The 19,362-nt window shown below is 40.1% G+C and overlaps 1 protein-coding gene across 1 annotated transcript; it reads right to left on the bottom strand.

The window, feature by feature from the left end:
* Positions 1 to 1,028: 1,028 nt before the first annotated feature.
* slc35f1 (solute carrier family 35 member F1) lies at positions 1,029 to 18,608 on the bottom strand. Its single transcript, XM_080882045.1, has 8 exons — positions 18,460 to 18,608; positions 16,496 to 16,671; positions 13,501 to 13,628; positions 11,587 to 11,746; positions 11,188 to 11,344; positions 10,000 to 10,052; positions 8,182 to 8,336; positions 1,029 to 2,321 (listed from the first exon to the last, which is right to left on the bottom strand). The coding sequence occupies exons 1-8, from the start codon at positions 18,546 to 18,548 to the stop codon at positions 2,088 to 2,090; spliced, it is 1,152 nt and encodes a 383-aa protein (XP_080738171.1). The 5' UTR covers positions 18,549 to 18,608; the 3' UTR covers positions 1,029 to 2,087.
* Between the last annotated feature and the right edge of the window lie 754 nt (positions 18,609 to 19,362).

The following is a 19,362-nucleotide window of genomic DNA, read 5'->3' as shown; positions in this document are numbered from 1 at the left end:
CTAGTTAAATGTAACTTCAATGCAAAAATATATAAATACTCGAGTACATTCAGAGGTCAAATAAAATAAGCAATGAACACAAGCTAAACTAAGGCATAAAAATATAACCTGTCTCTGATGGGTTTCTGACAATAATGGGGGCAAAGAGTAGATACGTGCAGTGGTTGGGATTTGGCTATTCCCCTGCCGCTCCTCGTTTCAACTATTTCTACTGCAGATCCCACAGATCAGTCACCCGTCTGCTCACCAGCTTGAAACAAGGAATAACAGTTTGCCTTCTCTGCTCAGCACTTTTATACTTCCACATAACTACATCCAAGCATGTTCCTGGCATGCTTGGACACTTTATTTCACATGTTACATTTTCTCATTCGGTTTAAACCTAAATTATTTTTCTATGATTAATCTTTAGCTTAACAACTTACAACTATTTTTCACACAGGACCAGTAGGATTGGATATTTTTATTCCTCAACAAATAAGTCATCGTTTAAATTGCTATTTGTATTTACTTCAGTTCAATTCAATTTTTTTTTACAGCACCAAGTCACAACAACAGTCGTCTCAAGGTGCTTTATACTGTAAGGTACCCCCACGATAATACATACAGAGGAAAACCGAACAGTCATATGGCCCCCTATGAGCAAGCACTTTGGCGACAGTAGGAAGGAAAAACTCCCTTTTAACAGGAAGAAACCTCCAGCAGAACCAGGCTCAGGGAGGGGCGGGGCCATCTGGGGTGAGACAAGGAAGACAGGATAAAAGACATGCTGTGGAAGAGAGCCAGAGATTAATAACAGGTATGATTCAATGCAGAGAGGTCTATTAACACATAGTGAGTGAAGAAGAAACACCCTCCTCCACAATGGGTTTCATTTAATATGAGTGACTCAGTAGTAACGCAACATATTGTTAAAAATGTCAGTCAGTATTCAGCAGTATTATGTCTGTATTATTGTTTCTACTGAGTAAGTGCATTTCAGAAATGGTTTTCTAATTATTTTTAGGAAATTTGGGATGTGAAAAATAGAATTATGAACACCAACAAATGGACATCTTTTATATTTTATTATTTGAAATGAATCATCTGTCATGTACACCACTAGAGTACACTGAAAAAAATTACCTGTGGGATTAACATAAAAAAAATGTACATTGGTTGCACGCAATTAAGTTATGTTTTGTCAACCTTCGTTTTTTATGTTCCAATTGCATACAATTATTTATACATAAAAACCGTGTCCGATAAATAAAACTCAGTTAAGGTTGATCTCACTGTATGTACTGTACATTTTTTTTCCAAAGCAACCAACAAAAACATTTTGAACAATGACCTGTATTTTTCAAAACAGCATACAGCTGTAACAGCAGTCCAGATGATACATGACTCCTCTGAATGCATCTCTTGAAAAACCAAAATGTACCTCACAAACATCTGCTGGATCCTGAATTCAACATTCTAGGGCCTATGACAAATATAACACTGAATTTGAAATCTCTTTCACGCCTCACTAATACTTACACTGTGGAAAACAGGGCATTAGAATATAGTTATCCTTCTTTCAGCCTGCAAACAATCAGATCCTACAGAGAATCCTTCTTATTATATACAATGTGCACTTATTTTTGTAAATTTATTGAACTTCTTTCTTTGAAATAAGAGCAATATTGGGCAGACGATAGTTTACATCCATACAATATCCTCTTGCAAATATTAGAAGAAATACGTGATAACATAAAAATTACAATACCATCTCTTTACATCATCATATACAGCTACTATACTCTATGCACAGTCTTTGATGACCGTGAACTCAACTCACATTGCTATGTGTTTAAATTACATTCTGGTCAGTCATTTCTCAGTACATACAATATGTAGCTAAATGAATTTGTGTTTATGAGCATGGAGACATTTCTCCATTCAGACCATAAAATGAATACCATGACTTACCTGGGTGATCCCAGCTATCCTGCTTACCAGATTGGGCAAAGCCTAGCACTATTCATTTGTATACAAGGGAAACCTGGGGGTTGCACCTGACTCACAAGTTTATCAGGCTAATGCACTTAACTCTGTCCCAGTTCTTAGGCTACTTTAACAGGAAACTCGTCTCCTTGCTCAGGGCTCAGGGTAGTGTAGATGACAGTGGGCTCCAAGACTCTAGGGCAAAGTGGAGGTGGTTCATATGGTGTTTGATTGTCTTTGTTTCTGAATTGCTTGTAGACTCGTGGGTCCTGGACCACATAGGTTGACGAGGAGGAGTAAAAAACCAGGCCCAAGATAATAATGAAGAATGACAACAGATAGAGACCCGAGAACTGAAACACAGAGACAGAGCTATCATGTGACGTTCAATATATGCATACATGCAATATTTTATTTTCAACCTATTCTAAAACTAATGTAAAGATGCACATTTCTTTTAGGATAATGCTGATTAATAACAGTTCATCGGGATTGGTTGTCCTGACTTGTCTTTTATTTAAATCTTATTTAAAGTCTCATAAAAATCTATTATATTTGTCTTTATTTGATAGTGCATGGTAGAAAATGTAGGGAATCAGTATTATCCAAGAAGGCAGTGTCAAAGTGAGATCTCTGCTGCTGGTATTAACACTATATTGCCAAAAGTATTCACTCACCAATCCAAATCACCAAATTCAAGTGTCCCACTTACGGTGCTTTCATGGCCACTGCTTCTACAAACATTTGTGAGAGAATGGGTCACTCTCAGGAACTTGGTGAATTCCAGTGTGGTGCCATGGTAGGATGCTACCTATGCGACAAGTCTAGTTCTGAAATCTCCTTGCTACTAAATATTCCAAAGTCAAGTGTAAGTGGTATTATAACAACTTGGAAGTGACTGGGGAAGACAGTAACTTATTCACAAATTGGTGGTGTCAGCAGATGCTGATGCATATAGTGAGCAGAGGTCACCAAATTCTGCACAGTCAATCACTACAGACCTCCAAACTTCATGTGATCTTCAGATTAGCTCAAGGACAGATTCCTGTGCAGCTGCATCCAGCCTTACACCACCAAACGCAATGCAAAACCTGCATGCAGTCGTGTAAAGCATGCTGGACAACTGGACTTCAGTGCAGGCAGTGAAAGGAAGGCCTGTTCTCTGGAGTGACGAATCTCGCTTTTCTATCTGGCAATCGGATAGATGAATTTGGGTTGGTGGTTACCAGGAGAAAGATCTGACTGTACTGTGCCAAGGTTTGGTCGAGGGTGGTGGCATTCTCACTCGGTGTTGGTCCAGTGTTGGGAACAGTATCACTTCCTGTTCCTGTTACACAATGGTGTAGCTTAGCTGTGTAGCCCATTTAAGTAAAAACTGTTGGAAAATGACTTATTTCCTAGTGTCCCAAAGCTTTATTCAAAGCACACTCTTTGTTGAATAACTGGCTAATTATATTTACAGTATTCATTCACCGTGTCTTTAGGGATTCATTACATTAGCTTAGCTTTTAGCCAACTTACTAGCAGTACAGTGTCTTCAACTGTCCCTCCTGCACCTTAGTCCAAGTAGTCCTACACAGAAACCCCTAGTACACCAACCATTCACATCTAAAATTTTTCCCCACTCTGTGGCACACCCGCCAAGGAACAAACTCTGGTTTGGATCATTCTGTTTTGAGAAACGTGTCGTTACAAACACCATGTCTTCCAAAGGCCAGAGCAGGGACATTCAATGAACCCTGAAATTGCTGGCTAAAGATAAACAGATTTGGTAAAATTCTAATTCACATCGGCAGCAATTAAAACCTAGATACATCAATCGGAGGTCAGTAAAATTAATGTTGAACCAGTGTGTAACTTTACCAAAACAATGTCAGACGTAGATGTAGTTTTCTCTCGTCCCCTCCTCAGTCGAACCAGGAATGAGATGTTTAGTCACATATTTTCCTTAAATTGCTGGCTGTCTGAGTGGTGTCCAAAAAATGATGTGAGCTTTATAGATAATTGGGAAACTTTCAGGGGAAAACCTGATCTTAGCATGGAAGACAGCATCCATCCCACTTTGGATGGAGCAGCTCTCATTTCTAGAAATGTATTAAAGCCCCCAAAAGATGACTATCCAGAGCTGGGACCAGGAAGCAGAGTTGCAGTGCTAAAAGCCTCTATGCAGCTTCTCTCCTCCCGTTATCTCCCCAAAAACCCATCCCCTTAGAGACTGTATCTGCTCCCAGTCCAACAAAAAACAAACCAAAACTCAGCAAAAGACAACTTAAACATAAACAAATCACAAAGAAAGACCAATTTAGTATCTATAACTGCACCAACGAGTAAAACTGTTAAATGTGGATCATTAAGCATTAGGTCTGTCTTTCTGAGCCCAGGCTAGAAAACAATTTAATAATTGATCAGCATATTGATGTACCCTGCGTTACAGAAAACTGGTCAAATGAATCAACACCCCTGAGTTATACTAGCTCAGAATCCTCAAAGCACAAGACGAGGAGGAGGAGCAGCAGCCGCAATATTCCACTCCTGCTTATTAATCAACCAAAGACCCAGACAGAGTTTTAATTCATTTAAAAGCCTGATGCTTAGCCTTCTTCACCCTAACTGGAAAACTCAAAAAACAGTTTTATTTGTTATCTATTGTCCACCCTAGCCCTTACTGATTTAGTTTTCAGTTCAGATAAAATAATTATATTGTGGGTGATTTTAACAACCATGTAGATGCTGAAAATAACAGCATAAACATTGCATTTAATCTGTTATTAGACTCAATTGGCTTCTCTCAAAATTTAAAAGAACCCACCACCACTTTAATCACACTCTAGATCTTGTTTTAATATATTGCATAGAAACTTTACGTTTAAAAGTGTTTCCAGAAAACCCTTTCTTGTCTGATCATTTCCTAATAACATTTAAATTTAGATTAATGGATTACACAGCAGTAGGGGAATATCAGAGTAGATGTCTTTTTGAAAGTCTGGTAAGTACAGAAAGAATTCCTCCACCGTTCTCTTCAATGTTATATACCAACACAGAGAGCAGCTAGCTAAATTCTACTCCCACAGTGGTCGATTATCTCGTTAATAATGTTACATCTTTGGTCAGTATGACCCTGGATACTCTGGCTCCTCTGAAAAAGATAACTTAGCTCTGTTGAGCTTTAACATTAACTAGTAATAACTAGTAGAATCTTCCCATTGAATTTTTTTTTTGTGTTTTCCTTCCTCTGGGGAACTAAAAGTACCCACCAAAAAACACATGACATATCAATGGAAAGCATAGGATGTCCTCTCTTTAGTACATCAGTACTTAGTAAGGTACACTACAGGTCAAAAGGTTCAGAACACCCCAATTTTTCCAGTTATTTCTTACAATTCAAGTCGTTCAAGTCTAATGAATGGGTAAGTGGTGAACTGCCAGAGGTTAAAAAAGGTAAGGTTACCAAAAACTGAAAGATAATGTTTATTTCAGAATTATACAAAAATGCCTTTTTCAGGGAACACAAAATGGGTTAACAATTTAAAGCTGTTCTGCAGCAATAGAGGCTCATCAAGCCTTGAAAGCTGTTCATACTAATTCCTACAGCTGTTCCAACCTTTCACTCTGAACACTCTGACAGGAAGAGGTCTGACAGACCCAAAGCCACAACTGATAAACCACAACAGAAAAAAGAACAAGATGGTAAGCTTGAAAACATGGAATGGCCAGCACAGTCTCCAGACTTAAACCCCATCAAGGTGGACAAAAGAGTGAAAGCAAAGTAACCTACAAGTGCCACACATTTATGGGAACTTGTGCAACAGTCTTCCTTAGATAGTTAGATAGTTAGTTTTTGTTAATTTATGTTGTAATTCATGTTAGGTCAGTCTGTCTTGTCTCTGCTAGCCAGCTAACTAGGCCTCTTAGTTAGCTAGTTTAGTGTTTTCTGTTTATTTATGTTGTAAATTTATGTTGCATGTAGCAGCTTGGTCCTGGAGGAACGTTGTTTCGATTCACTGTGTACTAACTGTATATGGTTGAAGTGACAATAAAGCCAACTTGACTTGAAAACTTGAAAAAAAACAAAAAAAAAACAGATATGGGAAGAACTTTCTGACAAATATTTGATTGTATTGTAGAAAGAATGCCACAGGTGTGTTCAGCTGTTATATCTGCAAGGGTGGCTACTTTGACGAGTCAACAGTTTAGAATACTTATTTGTACTGTGCTTTCCTTTCAGAGTTCAATCAGACATTAAACTGGATAATTTTCAATAACAAACTGGACAAATTGACTGGCAGTGTAGCTCAAATAAGTCAAAAGATTTTGACCAAAATCAGACCTCATGTTATCTTAAATACCTTAGGTACCTCATAGTACCATATCACCCCAACAGCCCCAATCACTCTCACACTGGAAACTTACTTGTTGTTCCTAGGGTATTTAAACGTAGAATGGGAGGCAGAGCTTTCTTTCAGGCCCCTCTTCTATGAAACTACCTCCCAGCTTGGATTTGGAAGACAGACACTATCTCTAACTTAAGATTAGGCTAAAGACTTTCCTTTTTGACAACGCTTATAGTTAGGGCTGGACCAGGTATCCCTGAATCCTCCCTTAGTGATTGCGCCATAGGCCCAGTATTTCTCCTTCTCTCAACCCTTGTCACTCACTGTGTTTATACACCACTCTGCATTTAATTAAGCATTATTATTCATCTCTTTCTCCCTTCCACAGCATTTTTTTGTCCCGTCTTTCTCACCTCTATAAGTTGCAGCAGATGACCTTCCTAAGCTTGCTTCTGGTGGAAGTTTCTTTCTGGAGGTTAAAAGCTTTTCTTTCCACTGCCACCAAAGTGCTTGCTCATAGGAGGTCATCTGATTGTTGGGATTTTCTCTACATTATTGTAGGGTCTTTACTTTAAAATATTAAGCACCTCGAGGCAACTGCTGTTGTGATTTGGTGCTATATAAATAAGATTGAATTGAATTGAAATATGGTGTGGGGTTGTTTTTCAGGAAGTGAGCTTAGCCCCTTAGTTCCCAGGAACTCTTAATAGTTCAGCATACCAAGACATTTTAGACAATTTCATGCTCCACACTTTGTGTATTTGCGATCATTCTCTTGCTTATACATCCACCTTCATTTTATCATCATCATCCTGGTAGATGGCAGCAGCTTTTTATATGATCGTCTCAATACATGTTTTCTTCAATTACATGAAGCATACCAGTGCTCTATGCTGAAAAACAGCCCCACATCATGAGGTTCCCACCTCCAAACTTCGGTGTTGGGATGGCGTTTTTGAGGTCATATACAATGTCTTGACTTCTTTTCATGTGTGGATTGTATGGGTTGTTACCGACATCTAGTGATATTTCATGTCAATAGCACCATTAAAAATATATTTACTAAGAACATAGATGAAGCGTTCAATACTTATTTTACCCCCTATACTGTGCTAAAACAATCATCTGACAAATAAACTCTCTAAAGGCATTATTTAAGCATTTCAGCTCCCAGTTTTGGGATTACCTGTTTTCCCTTCTAGTGGACATGGTTAATGGCAACTAAGCTATTGATAGTTTCTTATATGCTACAACTAAGCTACAACATAAATAAATGTGGCATAAAGACCGTCAGTTACGAGACTTCCGATAAAAATTTACTATAAAAATTATTATTATTTTTTTTTTCTAAGGTTGTAAGAAAACAGTTTCCAGAAAATCTGCTCAGTTTAAACTCTTAGGTGGCATTTTAAAATATGCTTTGACAAATTTTTACAACACATCTCAAGTTCTCAGCTTTGAAGATACATTTCTCATTATAGCATCACCGAATACAGTAAAGATAAACTCCGTTTTCCTTGTATTACTTCTGGAGCCTGTGTGAATGTCCTGCTGCCCATGTCACCAAACCCACTCACCCTCCACCATCAGACCTGTGCCACCTGCCTGCCAGCATAGCTCTTGCCTTTTTGTGTTCACCTCATCCATTCTTAACTTTATATCACTTTTTATGAGCAAAAAAATATTTCTAAGTGCCACAAGTATCATTAGCATTTTCATAAGTCACAACAGTGTACATCATTTATACCACAATGCAGTTCACTTATTTTAGTTTTAATCAACTAAATCAATTAGTCTAGTCAAACTAAATAGTGCTTTACTCTTATATATATATCTTTTAAACTGCACATCATCACATAAATGATTCCTGGCAGTTGATTACCTTGTAGTGAAAGAGAAAGAGGCCACAGAAGAGACTGTAAAGGTCAGCTGTGAGCAGAGACAGATTGACTGAGGTGGCACTAGTCCTCTTCATCACAACAGGCATGAAGCTGTAAAGGCCAAACATGAAGGCACTGAAACCAACATAAAGAAGACCTGTGAACACACAAAGAGGTATCGTTTTTAATAGGATTTACTTTTATTTCATGATAAAGTGCTCAAATACAGTAGAGAAACTCTATATAAGAACCAGTCTATGTACCATTTACCATAAAAGTGGTTATTGTGATCTTATGGATCATGCTATGAGTTATTGCTAACTCTTCATTCCCAACCTACACTGTAGAGATGCAGAAAAACACATTTGTGTACCAACATTTTTTACATACTGAGGCATAGTCACAAGCCCTTTTCTCCAGACAAACCAAGGCAAAAAACTTTTATGGGATTTCCTAACACATTTTGTGTCTTTTTGTAAGTGAACAGGGTACTTCTCCAATATTTTTCATTTTAGTTCAGTTGTATTTATATTGAACCAAATCACAACAACAGGTGCCTCAATGTGATCTATATTTAAATTCTAGCCTGATTCTACTAGAGGTTTCTTTCTATTACAAGGGAGTTTTTTCTTCACAGAGTCTCTAAGTGCTTGCTCATAGGGGGTTGTCTGATTCCAATACTATGTGGTCTTTATCTTAAAATGAAGTGCCTTAAGGGACTTTTGTAAATAGTCTCTATACACATATACAGTTGAATTGAACTAACTTGAATGTGATTCCTGCCACTTTGACCAAGATCCATGTGAGCAGATCTGAGAACGAGAGGTTTCAGGGTGTTTTGCCTCCTCTTTTATGGCTGATGTACCTACCATCAAAATGCCATCTTGTGTGACTGGCAGCAGCCACTAGAGAGGGCTACCTTATAATGCAAGCATGTAGCTTGAAAATTTCTTCTCAGAAGCCCATCCCTTGATAAAGCACACTGGTTCCATCTCTGACTCTGTCACTTACAGAAGGGAGCTGAAGAGCGTGCAAATCTTTGAAGTCTTATTTGTGAGAAAGCTTGAGAAAGTCTGATAAAGTTTGAGAAACAAATGCTTTGACTTTTTATCCTTGAGTGATGGTTTCCCATGTTTTCCTAAGTGATGAGCTTCATTACATACTTCAATACGAGGACCCATGTGCTTGGAAGTGTGAGTAAATGCATTAACTGCATTTTCATTGACCTCTAGGTCAATACAGAGATGCTGTAGGTCAGCATCTCTGCAAAAAGCCACATCATCTGCAAAAAGCAGAGATGAGATCCTGAGAAAGTGAAAGCCTTCCACCACTTGGCTACGCCTAGAAATTCTGTCCATAAAAATAGTGAACAGAATCGGTGACAAAGGGCAGCCCTGGCGGAGCCCATCACCCACCAGGAACAAGTCCGACTTATTGCTGGCTATGCGGACCAAGCTCTTCGAAAGCGGTCGTATAAGGACTGAATGGCCCGTAGCAATGGACCAGACACCCCATACTCCCGGAGCACTCCCCGCAGGACATCCCGAGGTACATGGTCGAATGCCTTCTCCAAGTCCACAAAACACATGTAGACTGGTTGGGCAAACTCCCATGCACCCTCGAGTATCCTCAAGAGGATAAAGAGCTGGTCCAGTGTTCCATGACCAGGACGAAAACTGCATTGTTCCACCTGTTTCCGAGGGTCAACTAACACACACACACACACACACACACACACACACACACAGTTGTGTGTGTGTGTGTGTGTGTGTGTGTGTGTGTGTGTGTGTGTGTGTGTGTGTGTGTGTGTTCAGAGTCACCTATCTGCCAGTTCCAGGATACTCTTAGAAGCTCTTTGTGTTCCATGATAGCCCTGCAACAAAGCATACACAGAGATTTAATAGCACTGGCTTATTTTTACAGAACCAGAGTTCCTTTAGGGTCTTGGTGCACAGTGGACAAAGAATGTTTATTCTAGTTTAGTATGGCCAAAACCACTTTCAGTGGTCCCAAAAAAGTTGATTCTGTTCATCTGGACGTAACATAACAATTTGCATATTAATGATCAAGAAACTGACCTCATGGCCCATTGTTTGCCAGTGGTGCTAGTTTCAGTCATTATACAAATGTACTCATTATACAGTTGGAGAAACCTGCAGTCAGCAGAGACTGAAGAAGTCACTTGGATGAGTGACAAAACGTTTCTCCCACTGAAAACACTATGTTCAAATGAACAGAATGAACCTTTTGGGATTTCCTTACCTGGATGATTGAGCATGCATCAAGACACTTTCAGTGGTGTTTCGCTTTTTGTGTAAAGGTTCAAATTGCAGATAAATGGGGTGGTTGTAGCTCAGGAGGGAGAGCAGGTAATCTGCATACCAACTGGAAGGTTTGGTGGTTTGATTCCTGGCTGCTCTATTGTGCATGCCATATATACTTGGGAAGATGCTAACCCCAAGTTGCTCTCTCCAATGCATATACTGGAGTATGAATGTTAGATAGAAAGCACTTACTTAGAAAACACATTAAAAAAGTGCTTGTGTGAATGGGTGAATAAGTTAAGTTGTATAAACTGGCTTGAGTGCTCAGGTGGAGTAAAAGAAGTTCTATATAAGAACTAGTCCATGTGCCTCAAAGTTTTAGATTTCATTTCCTGGTGAAAATTTGTCTAAAATACCTGAGCCTACCTATAAGTTACATTCAGAAAGTGTTGTTCTTACATCCTCTCACCATTTGTACCTGTAATGTACCTGTGTTATCATTATGCATTAATACTTAATTTTTTAAAGGTAAAATGTATTCTCTTAAAGGCTAATAACAAATGCTGTAAAATACACATAGTTCAGTTAAAAGTACAATATGTCTAAAATTTGATTAAATTTCAATTTCAATTTAGAAATTAAAGAAAACTACATCAAAACTGTGCTAAATATACCTAGCTTGTTACTTATTAAATTTTGACCACTTGCATTTATGAAGCATGTTTCTCCTCCACACAAACTCACAGCTGAATGCCGCTGAAGAAGGATCCAAATAGTCCCAACATGCCCAGGAATTCAACACGACTCAAGTTCTTTACAATAAACTCTTCGCATACATTGGATATTCCGTACAGCATAGCTCCTCCCAGAACTAGCAGATTCCCAAACAGCTTCTGCTCTCCTGGAAAGATTCAGGAAGAAAGAGAGGAGGAATCAACACTCACAAATGACCAAGAGACCCCAACAAACTCACAGCACCCACACATGCATGCACCCTTAGTGGGCCACAATAATGCATTCTTTATCATATCAAATTACCAGTGGATCTGTGCCTTGATGAGCTGCTTGCAATCAAATGTAAATTTGTTGAGTGTCATCTTTTAAGTATTTATGTGTACTTGACAGTGTGTACTTGGTACTTGCCAAAGCCTTGCTGTCCACCAAGAAGAATGTCAGCTCCTACAATGCAGCCAATGCCAAGCAAACATAGACCTGTCCCGACAAAATGGACAGTCTTGTATCTCACTAGGAGAAAGAACCAGGACAGCAGCAATACCACTGGGATGACAAAACAGTCTAAGAGCTGAGAGAAAGAATCGTGCACAGAGAAAAAAATAAACAGGTTGATGATTTCTTTTTCGTTCACACCGGAAGTGTTGTTTCATTCTAATCAGACTTATCTTTTTGTTACTGTTGACTAGTGGCTCCATTACTGTGTATTCTAAACAATGCAATAAGTGATTTCAGTAGAGTTCCTAGTGGTCTGTCAATGCAGATTAGATCCGCATCACTGTCAGAGGATACCAATTTAATGTTTAAGAGACCCAAAGATTAATAATCAAATAGAATAGAACAGAATAGCCCTTTATTGTCATTGTAGATGTACAATGAAATTGTGGGTGACCCACACAAACTGCAGGAATATAATATAAATAGTAAGACTGCAGGAATAATTATTCATCCATCCATCTTCTTCCGCTTATCCGGATCTGGGTCGTGGGAGCAGCAGCCTAAGCAGAGAAGTGTCCATTTGAGCAGGTGGGTGTAGCTGGTGTGGATCCCTGCCTCCTGTAACCACCTTGGGGCGGGCCTACCATTCTCTCAACTGGACAGCGCACCTAGAGTTAGATCTGGACAATCAATGGAGGCTATTTATGGCCAACTTCACTGTCACCTCACCGCCAGTTCGGCAACCCACCTAAGCTGGTAACAGGCTCAAAGGCCGTTAAAGTTTCCATTTATGACACCCCATACTCCTGAAGCACCTCCCACAGGACACTACCAGGGACATAGTCTAATGCCTTCCACAAGTCCACAAAGCAGCTTGTCCAGTGTTCCACGACCAGGATGAAAGCCGCATTGTTCCTCCTGTATCCAACTACGGACTCTCCTTCACATCTCCTTCACATCACCCATCATTGAATCATACTTTTATTATCTCTGGCTCTCTTCCGCAGCATATGATTTTTCTTGTCTTCTTTCCCTCTCCAGAACCAGTCTCGGCAGATGGCCGCCCCTCCCTGAGCCTGGTTCTGCTGGAGGTGTCTTCCTGTTAAAAGGGAGTTTTTCCCTCTCACTGTCGCCAAAGTGCTTGCTCATAGGAGGTCATATGATTGTTGGGTTTTTCCCTGTATGCATTATTGTAGGATCTACCTTACAATATAAAGCACCTTGAAGCAACTGTTGTTGTGATTTGGTGCTGTATAAATAAAATTGAATTCAACTGAAGTCGGCAGTGCTCCACTCGCACTATACACAGTGCAGGTAGAGCACCACTTTCCCCTCCTGAGTCGCGTAAACATATCGCAATATATATCGTGTATCATGAGAGGGCCAAAAAATATCTTGATATTAGATTTTCCTCTCATCACCCAGCCCTACTTTATTCTATACACTTTAAGCACTTTACATACCTTGCACCCTGTGCTAATTTAAATTCACTTATTACATTTCAAAGACATGCATGTCTTTGAAATTCAAAGACATGCATTTCTTTGAAATGTGGGAGGAAGCCAGAGTAACTAAATTCTGAACTGCAAATCCCACATATCCAACCAAGGACCTGCTTGCTCTGATGCAGCAACACCTAGCATGGCACCACCATGCCACACTGGCGAAGCAGAAGTCAAGGTATCCTGATTCTTCACTGATTTTCCATAATGGAACTCAAGGGCTTTTTTATTTAAAAAAAACAAACAAAAAACCTCAAACAAGCTTTGTACCATAAACATCAACATTATTTTGTCAGACTTCACAAAAACTCTATGGGTACTATGAGGACAGCTGGCTTTGATGTAATGTCTGCAAACACGCACAGAAGCACTCACACATACCAACCTGTACACTGGACAGTGTAGTGTACTGGTAAGCCCTAAGGACCAAATAGTTGGCCTCAATGTCTATGACACCCAGAATCATGTATTTCCACCAGCGCTGCATTAGAATGGCCAGCAAGTTCCCTTCCCCTGGTGAGAAACATAGAAAGGGACAAAAGGAAAGAATCTCACAACAGTATTCCAAACATAGGGACAAGAATTCACTCCATTACAGCACATGTGCACACACACACTCACACACAAAATCGTGTTTTCATATCTTAGTGGGGACATCTAATGCTTTCCCTAGCATCTTACCCTAACCATCACAAATGAAGGATAACCCTAACTGCTTAGCCTAAACCTAACCATAAACGTATTGTAACCCTGATACTAAAACCACATTTTGAGTGTCAAAAAGACTTCAAACTCTTGGGGACAGGCATTTTGTCCCCATAAGGGCTACTGGTCCCCACAAGTTTAGTAATATTCAAATTTTTGGTCCCCACAAATATATGTAAACATTGTGTACACACACACACACACACACACACACACAAAGTTACAAATGTCCTATTTAGTCAGTCAGCCAAAAATATTATTTTCTGTTTATATTTCATGAAAATTGTGCAAGTAGTTTATACCATAAGATCAAATATGAAAGTCATTTCCACAACTTTGTCATTATCAAATAAAGTTAGGATCTTGCAACACAGAAGTTTGCAACAAGTGACAGTGAGTCTTTCACATCAATGTGAAAGATCAACAGGACCCTAAGAGTCTTCATCAGGGACTCAATGGGGACGTGGCAGACAACACTAGAGGCCAACTTCAAAGTCATAGCACAAGTCGCCATCAAGTGCAGGATGTACCAAGAAGATGCTCTGTCCCCACTGCTGTTCTGCATAGGCCTGAACCCCCTCAGTGAGTTCATTAACAACACTGGCTATGGATACCGACTATGGAATGGAGCAGTTGTCAGTCACCTCCTCTACATGGATGACATTAAGCTGTATGCCAAGAGTGAACAAGACATCGATTCACTGATCCACACCACCAGGATATACAGCAATGACATCGGAATGTAGTTCAGACTGGAGAAGTGTAGTCAGATGATAACAAAAAGAGGGGAAGGTAGTCAGAAGCTCTGAGCACAAGATCCATAGAGGCTGGGGTCTATCACACCAGGCAAGACCCGAGGTGCAGACTGTGTAAAGATGTCCCCGAGACAATCCAGCACATAACAGCAGGGTGCAAGATGCTAGCAGACAGGGCATACATGGAACACCATAACCAAGTGGCCGGCATAGTATACAGAAACATCTGTGCCGAATATGGCCTGGAAGTTCCGAGGTCAAAATGGCAAACTCCCCCAAGGGTGGTGGAGAATGACCGAGGGGCTTCCAGATACAGACGGACAAAATGGTGGTGGCTAACCAACCCGACATAGTGTTGGACAAGCAGAAGAAGACGGCCTTAGTGATAGATGTAGCAATACAGAAGGAAGGCATGAAGGAACATGAGAAGCTTGAGAAGTAACAAGGGCTCAGCGAAGAGCTCAAGAAGATGTGGAGGGTGAAGGTAACAGTGATCCCAGTGGTAATCGAAGCGCTCGGTGAAGTGACTCCCAAGCTAAATGAGTGGCTCTCATCAAAATAACTAATGTCCACTCTTATTGGAGTGGACTCTGACCACTAACCTCTAACTCAGCATCCTCATCCTCCTGGACCTTTCTCTAGCCTTCAACACCGGTTTCTCATCTAACTAACCGGTGCTTTACTCTCTTGCTTTCAGTCCTATCTCTCCAACACACAATAGTTTGTGAACAGTAAATGGACATAAAGCACTTTTCTACTCTATATACAGTTGGAGAAACCTGCAGTCAGCAAATATGAAAGTGCATATTTGCTGACTGCACAGACAGTTAGTTAGAAAGCACTTTATACAAGTGCTTTCTAACTAACATTGGCACACATTCATACTCCAGTGGATGCATCGGAGTGCAACTTGGGGTTAGTATCTTGCCCAAGGATATTTAGGATTCAGACTGGAGGGTTTGAACAACCAATTAGCAGATGACCTGCTCTACCGCCTGAGCTACAGCCACCCAGTCTGTTACACGTCTACTCCAGTTAACCAAGATGTGCCTCAAGGTTCTGTGCTTGGATCCCTGCTCTTCATTTTGGTATTTATTTGCGAATCTAGTTTCATTTCAGCTTATCTGGTTAAATTCTGTCATGCCTAGGTTACAGTGTAAGTTCATGGCTTATCACGTTCCCCTTATGTCCCACCCCTGTGTTTAAGTCTCCCATATTGGTTAGTGTGTCTGTCTGTCATGTCTCATGTCTGCGTGGTTCATGTTGTCAAGCTCATGTCACGTCTGCGTCCTATTTATAGTTCCTGTTGTATTTTGAAGGGGTCTTGTGTTCCATGGTGTCATTAGGTTCATTCTAGTCAGCTGTTTCCTCATGTGTCTCCACTTCCATTGATCTCCTCGTTTGTGTATTTAAGCCCTCTGTCTTCTTGACTTCAGTGTCTTGTGTCTGTGCTACCCACATCATCTCACAGTTTTCATAGTTATCTTGTTAAAAATCATAGTGAGAATCATAGTTTAAAGTCATAGTTAAAATTTGCCCAGTGTAAATTTCGGTTTTCTCTCATTTTGCCTTGTCTTATGTTTGTGAGTTTCAGCCCCAAAATAAAGGCTTGCTTTTTGTTCAAGTTTAGTTTTGGTTCGTCATCTGTGTCTCCACCTGGGTCCTCCTCACACACTCCACACAGTCTGTCTCCGCAGGCTGTGACAATATTAACATAAAAACAAAACATAAAACAGGCCTGATGGTACTCAAACTGAACATGAATTAAAAGTCAACACAAAAAAGACTGTATAGACCCTGGTATTCATTGACATAGACAGTTGCCTCATCTTCATTATTATCATTCTTATTATAATTAGATAGCTAGATAGAATATTGATATTGATTTATGCACTCACACATCTTAGCTTGTGGCTTTACCTTGCTTGACTGCCAACGTGGTAGTGTACACCAGAAACAGCAGGATGTAGTTGAGGAAGCTCTGAAACACTGGAGTGTTAGCGTGAAAGTCATTCGCCAGGTATTTGCTTGTCAGACCTAAAGCGCAAATTAACAAGGACAGGACCTGACCCAGGGCCAAGGTCACCAGCAGGTCCCTGTGGAGGACAGCACACACGGACAAAAAGTCAGTTTTATGACTGAGCATGAATGGCAAGGATTATTATAATCATAAGGCAATAATATACTCTAACGTTCTCTGCTTGTTACATCATTCTCTGTCATAAGAGATGACTTATAAAATTAAATACCTGAAATCATACTTACTAATGCAATAACCGTTTTTGGCCACCAGGAGTACTTGAATGTACCAAGAAGCACACAGTGACCCACAATATTTTGTCAAAAGTATACGCTTGTCCGCCTTCACAAGTATGTGAACTTTTTTTAAAAAGAAAACCTGTCCTGCAGTCAGTATTGTGATCTGAGTGCACGGTGGTGCCGAACACATTTTGCCTTTGCAACAACAGCTATACAGAATCTCTATAGGCTCCTCTTGTTCATGTGAATCTTTTATCTGTTTGTTTGTTTGTTTGTTTTTGTTTTATTTCAGACATTACATTATATGTGGAATAGTACAATGATGTCTAAGGCAAGACAGGCAAGACACCAAAACAATAAAAAAAAAATACAACAGGTGGGGAGGTAGAAACAAATAGACAAAAACAGACAAAATAGTTTGTTTGAAACAAACAAGAATTCCTTTCACTGGAGCTTGTAAAAACAACCCCAGACCATAATACCCAGTTTACACCAACCACTGCATCCAATGCTTTATATTGTACTTAGTGATGTAATGCTTAAATGTAGCTGCTCGGCCATGGAAACCAAAAATGATCATCACTTGATATCTTACTGTTTGTGTCTGATAAGGTTGTCCACTGTTGGAATGACAGAGAATGAATCAAAACAGTACAAGGAAGGCAGCTAAAAATTAGAAGTAGAATAGAATAGAATTAGAATTGAACTTACCATAAAGCTATGTAAAACTGAAATGGTCCTCCTCCACCAAGACGGAAATAACTATTTGTGCAATAATTACCAAGAGGATGTTGATTAAACTTGGTGGAGATGTGGGACATGAGAAAAGGAAGAACCTATTGAACCCATTCGATTACTTTCCGCATCTTGCAAAAGAAGGATCAACTTAAGCCTTTCTGTAGGTTACTACAAGTGACTCTTTCACTTTGTCACGTTGTTTTCACAGCTGAAACGTTGATGTGTTGCACATATAAATTCGAGCTAGTTTAAGCTAATAGACGACACCAATATAGGAGAAATATGCTTTCTCTTTCTAGTCCCTGTCAGTACTCTCGCTGCAGCATTTTGGATTAACTGAAGGCTTTCCAGGGAGTTTTTTAGGACATTCTAATAATAACGAATTACAGTAATCATGCCTAAAAATAATAAATCCATCTACTAGTTTTTCAGCGTCACTGTGAACAGGGATATTTATAATTTTGGAGATGTTTCGAAAATGGAAGCGAGCAGTCCTACATATTGGTATTGGTAGGCATGTAGTAGGCAAATACAAAGGGAGTTTGAAGGATGCAGTGAGTGAGGCCAATGAGTAGAGGTGACGGAGGCTTTAGCAGACACGGGGACTGGACAGCAGCAATTTAGCGGAAAGATAAACGCAGCACGGCAGCAGACACCGACCCAACACAACTTGTCTAGCCCTGGACACCAACATAAAACGAAATGTATTATAAATGTATTAACGCTCCTTCTCGAATGCTTTACCCTCCACACACACAGCTCTTTGCACGATGCTACGATGACATCTGTTGCTCAGTATGCAGCAGAATCTGACGGGTGTGATGGAGAGCCTGTGTTTGGAGCGCAGAGTGAATGTAAATTGTTCAGCGCCATCACGATCATCTTACCTCGTCAAGACCTTTCTGATCCGCTGGTAAAGGCTTGCGGTGCCCGTATCTCTGGGAACACCCTGTACTGTCGACACAAAAGAAATCATTCTTTTACCGAGCGTGCGGATATCAGCGCATTGTGCTCGGAGGAGTACCGGAGGAGAAGGAGGGGCGTCGGCAGAGAAGCTGCGGAGCTACTGGTCTCCGTCCCGCGGGCAGCAGTGCACAGGTTGCAATGCACTTCGCAGGTGATACAAAAGCAACGACGCTGTTTCTACTTCTGAATTTAGAAGTAGAAAATTAGAGATCATCCAGGAGCTGACCTCTAACTGCATAAATCTTTTAAGATTTATTAAAAAGTTATTGGTGTGTGTCATCCGTCTTTGTGGACAGACAGAGCTCTTTATCTGCATAGTAATGAAAATATGCCTTCTAATAAGGGAAGCGTGTATAATGTAAACTGAATTGGTCCTGACATGGGACCCTGTGGAATTCCATAATGTGTGAAGAGGACTCTCCATCTCCGTGATCATATTAGATCTATTAAATGATTCAAACAAGTATAGCCCGGTACCTTTTAATGCCTACAGCTGGCGCTAATCGCTGTAATAAAATGTGATCAACTTTCGATCACTGCACAGAGGTCTAGCATGACAGGCAGAGATGAGTCCACAAGATCATTTGTAACCTTCACTAAAGCTGTTTCTATATTGAATGTAACCCTAGAGAGTTACTAAGGGTTTCAGTGTATTATGAGCAGAGATGGGACAGTAATGCATAATCTGATTACTTTTTTAAAGTAATGGGATTACTTTCTTGGAGACGTAACAGTAACGAATTACTTACTTATTGTAACAACCCTTTTGGGTTATAGCACCACTAGGGGGGGGGGTTGCCCTACTATTGTAGTAGCTATGGGAG

This window comes from Rhamphochromis sp. 'chilingali', assembly GCF_963969265.1.
Source record: "Rhamphochromis sp. 'chilingali' genome assembly, chromosome: 5".
In the NCBI taxonomy this organism is placed as follows: domain Eukaryota; kingdom Metazoa; phylum Chordata; class Actinopteri; order Cichliformes; family Cichlidae; genus Rhamphochromis; species Rhamphochromis sp. 'chilingali'.
The sequence above is the reverse complement of the archived record's forward strand: the minus strand, read 5'-3'. Positions and strand labels throughout refer to the sequence as shown.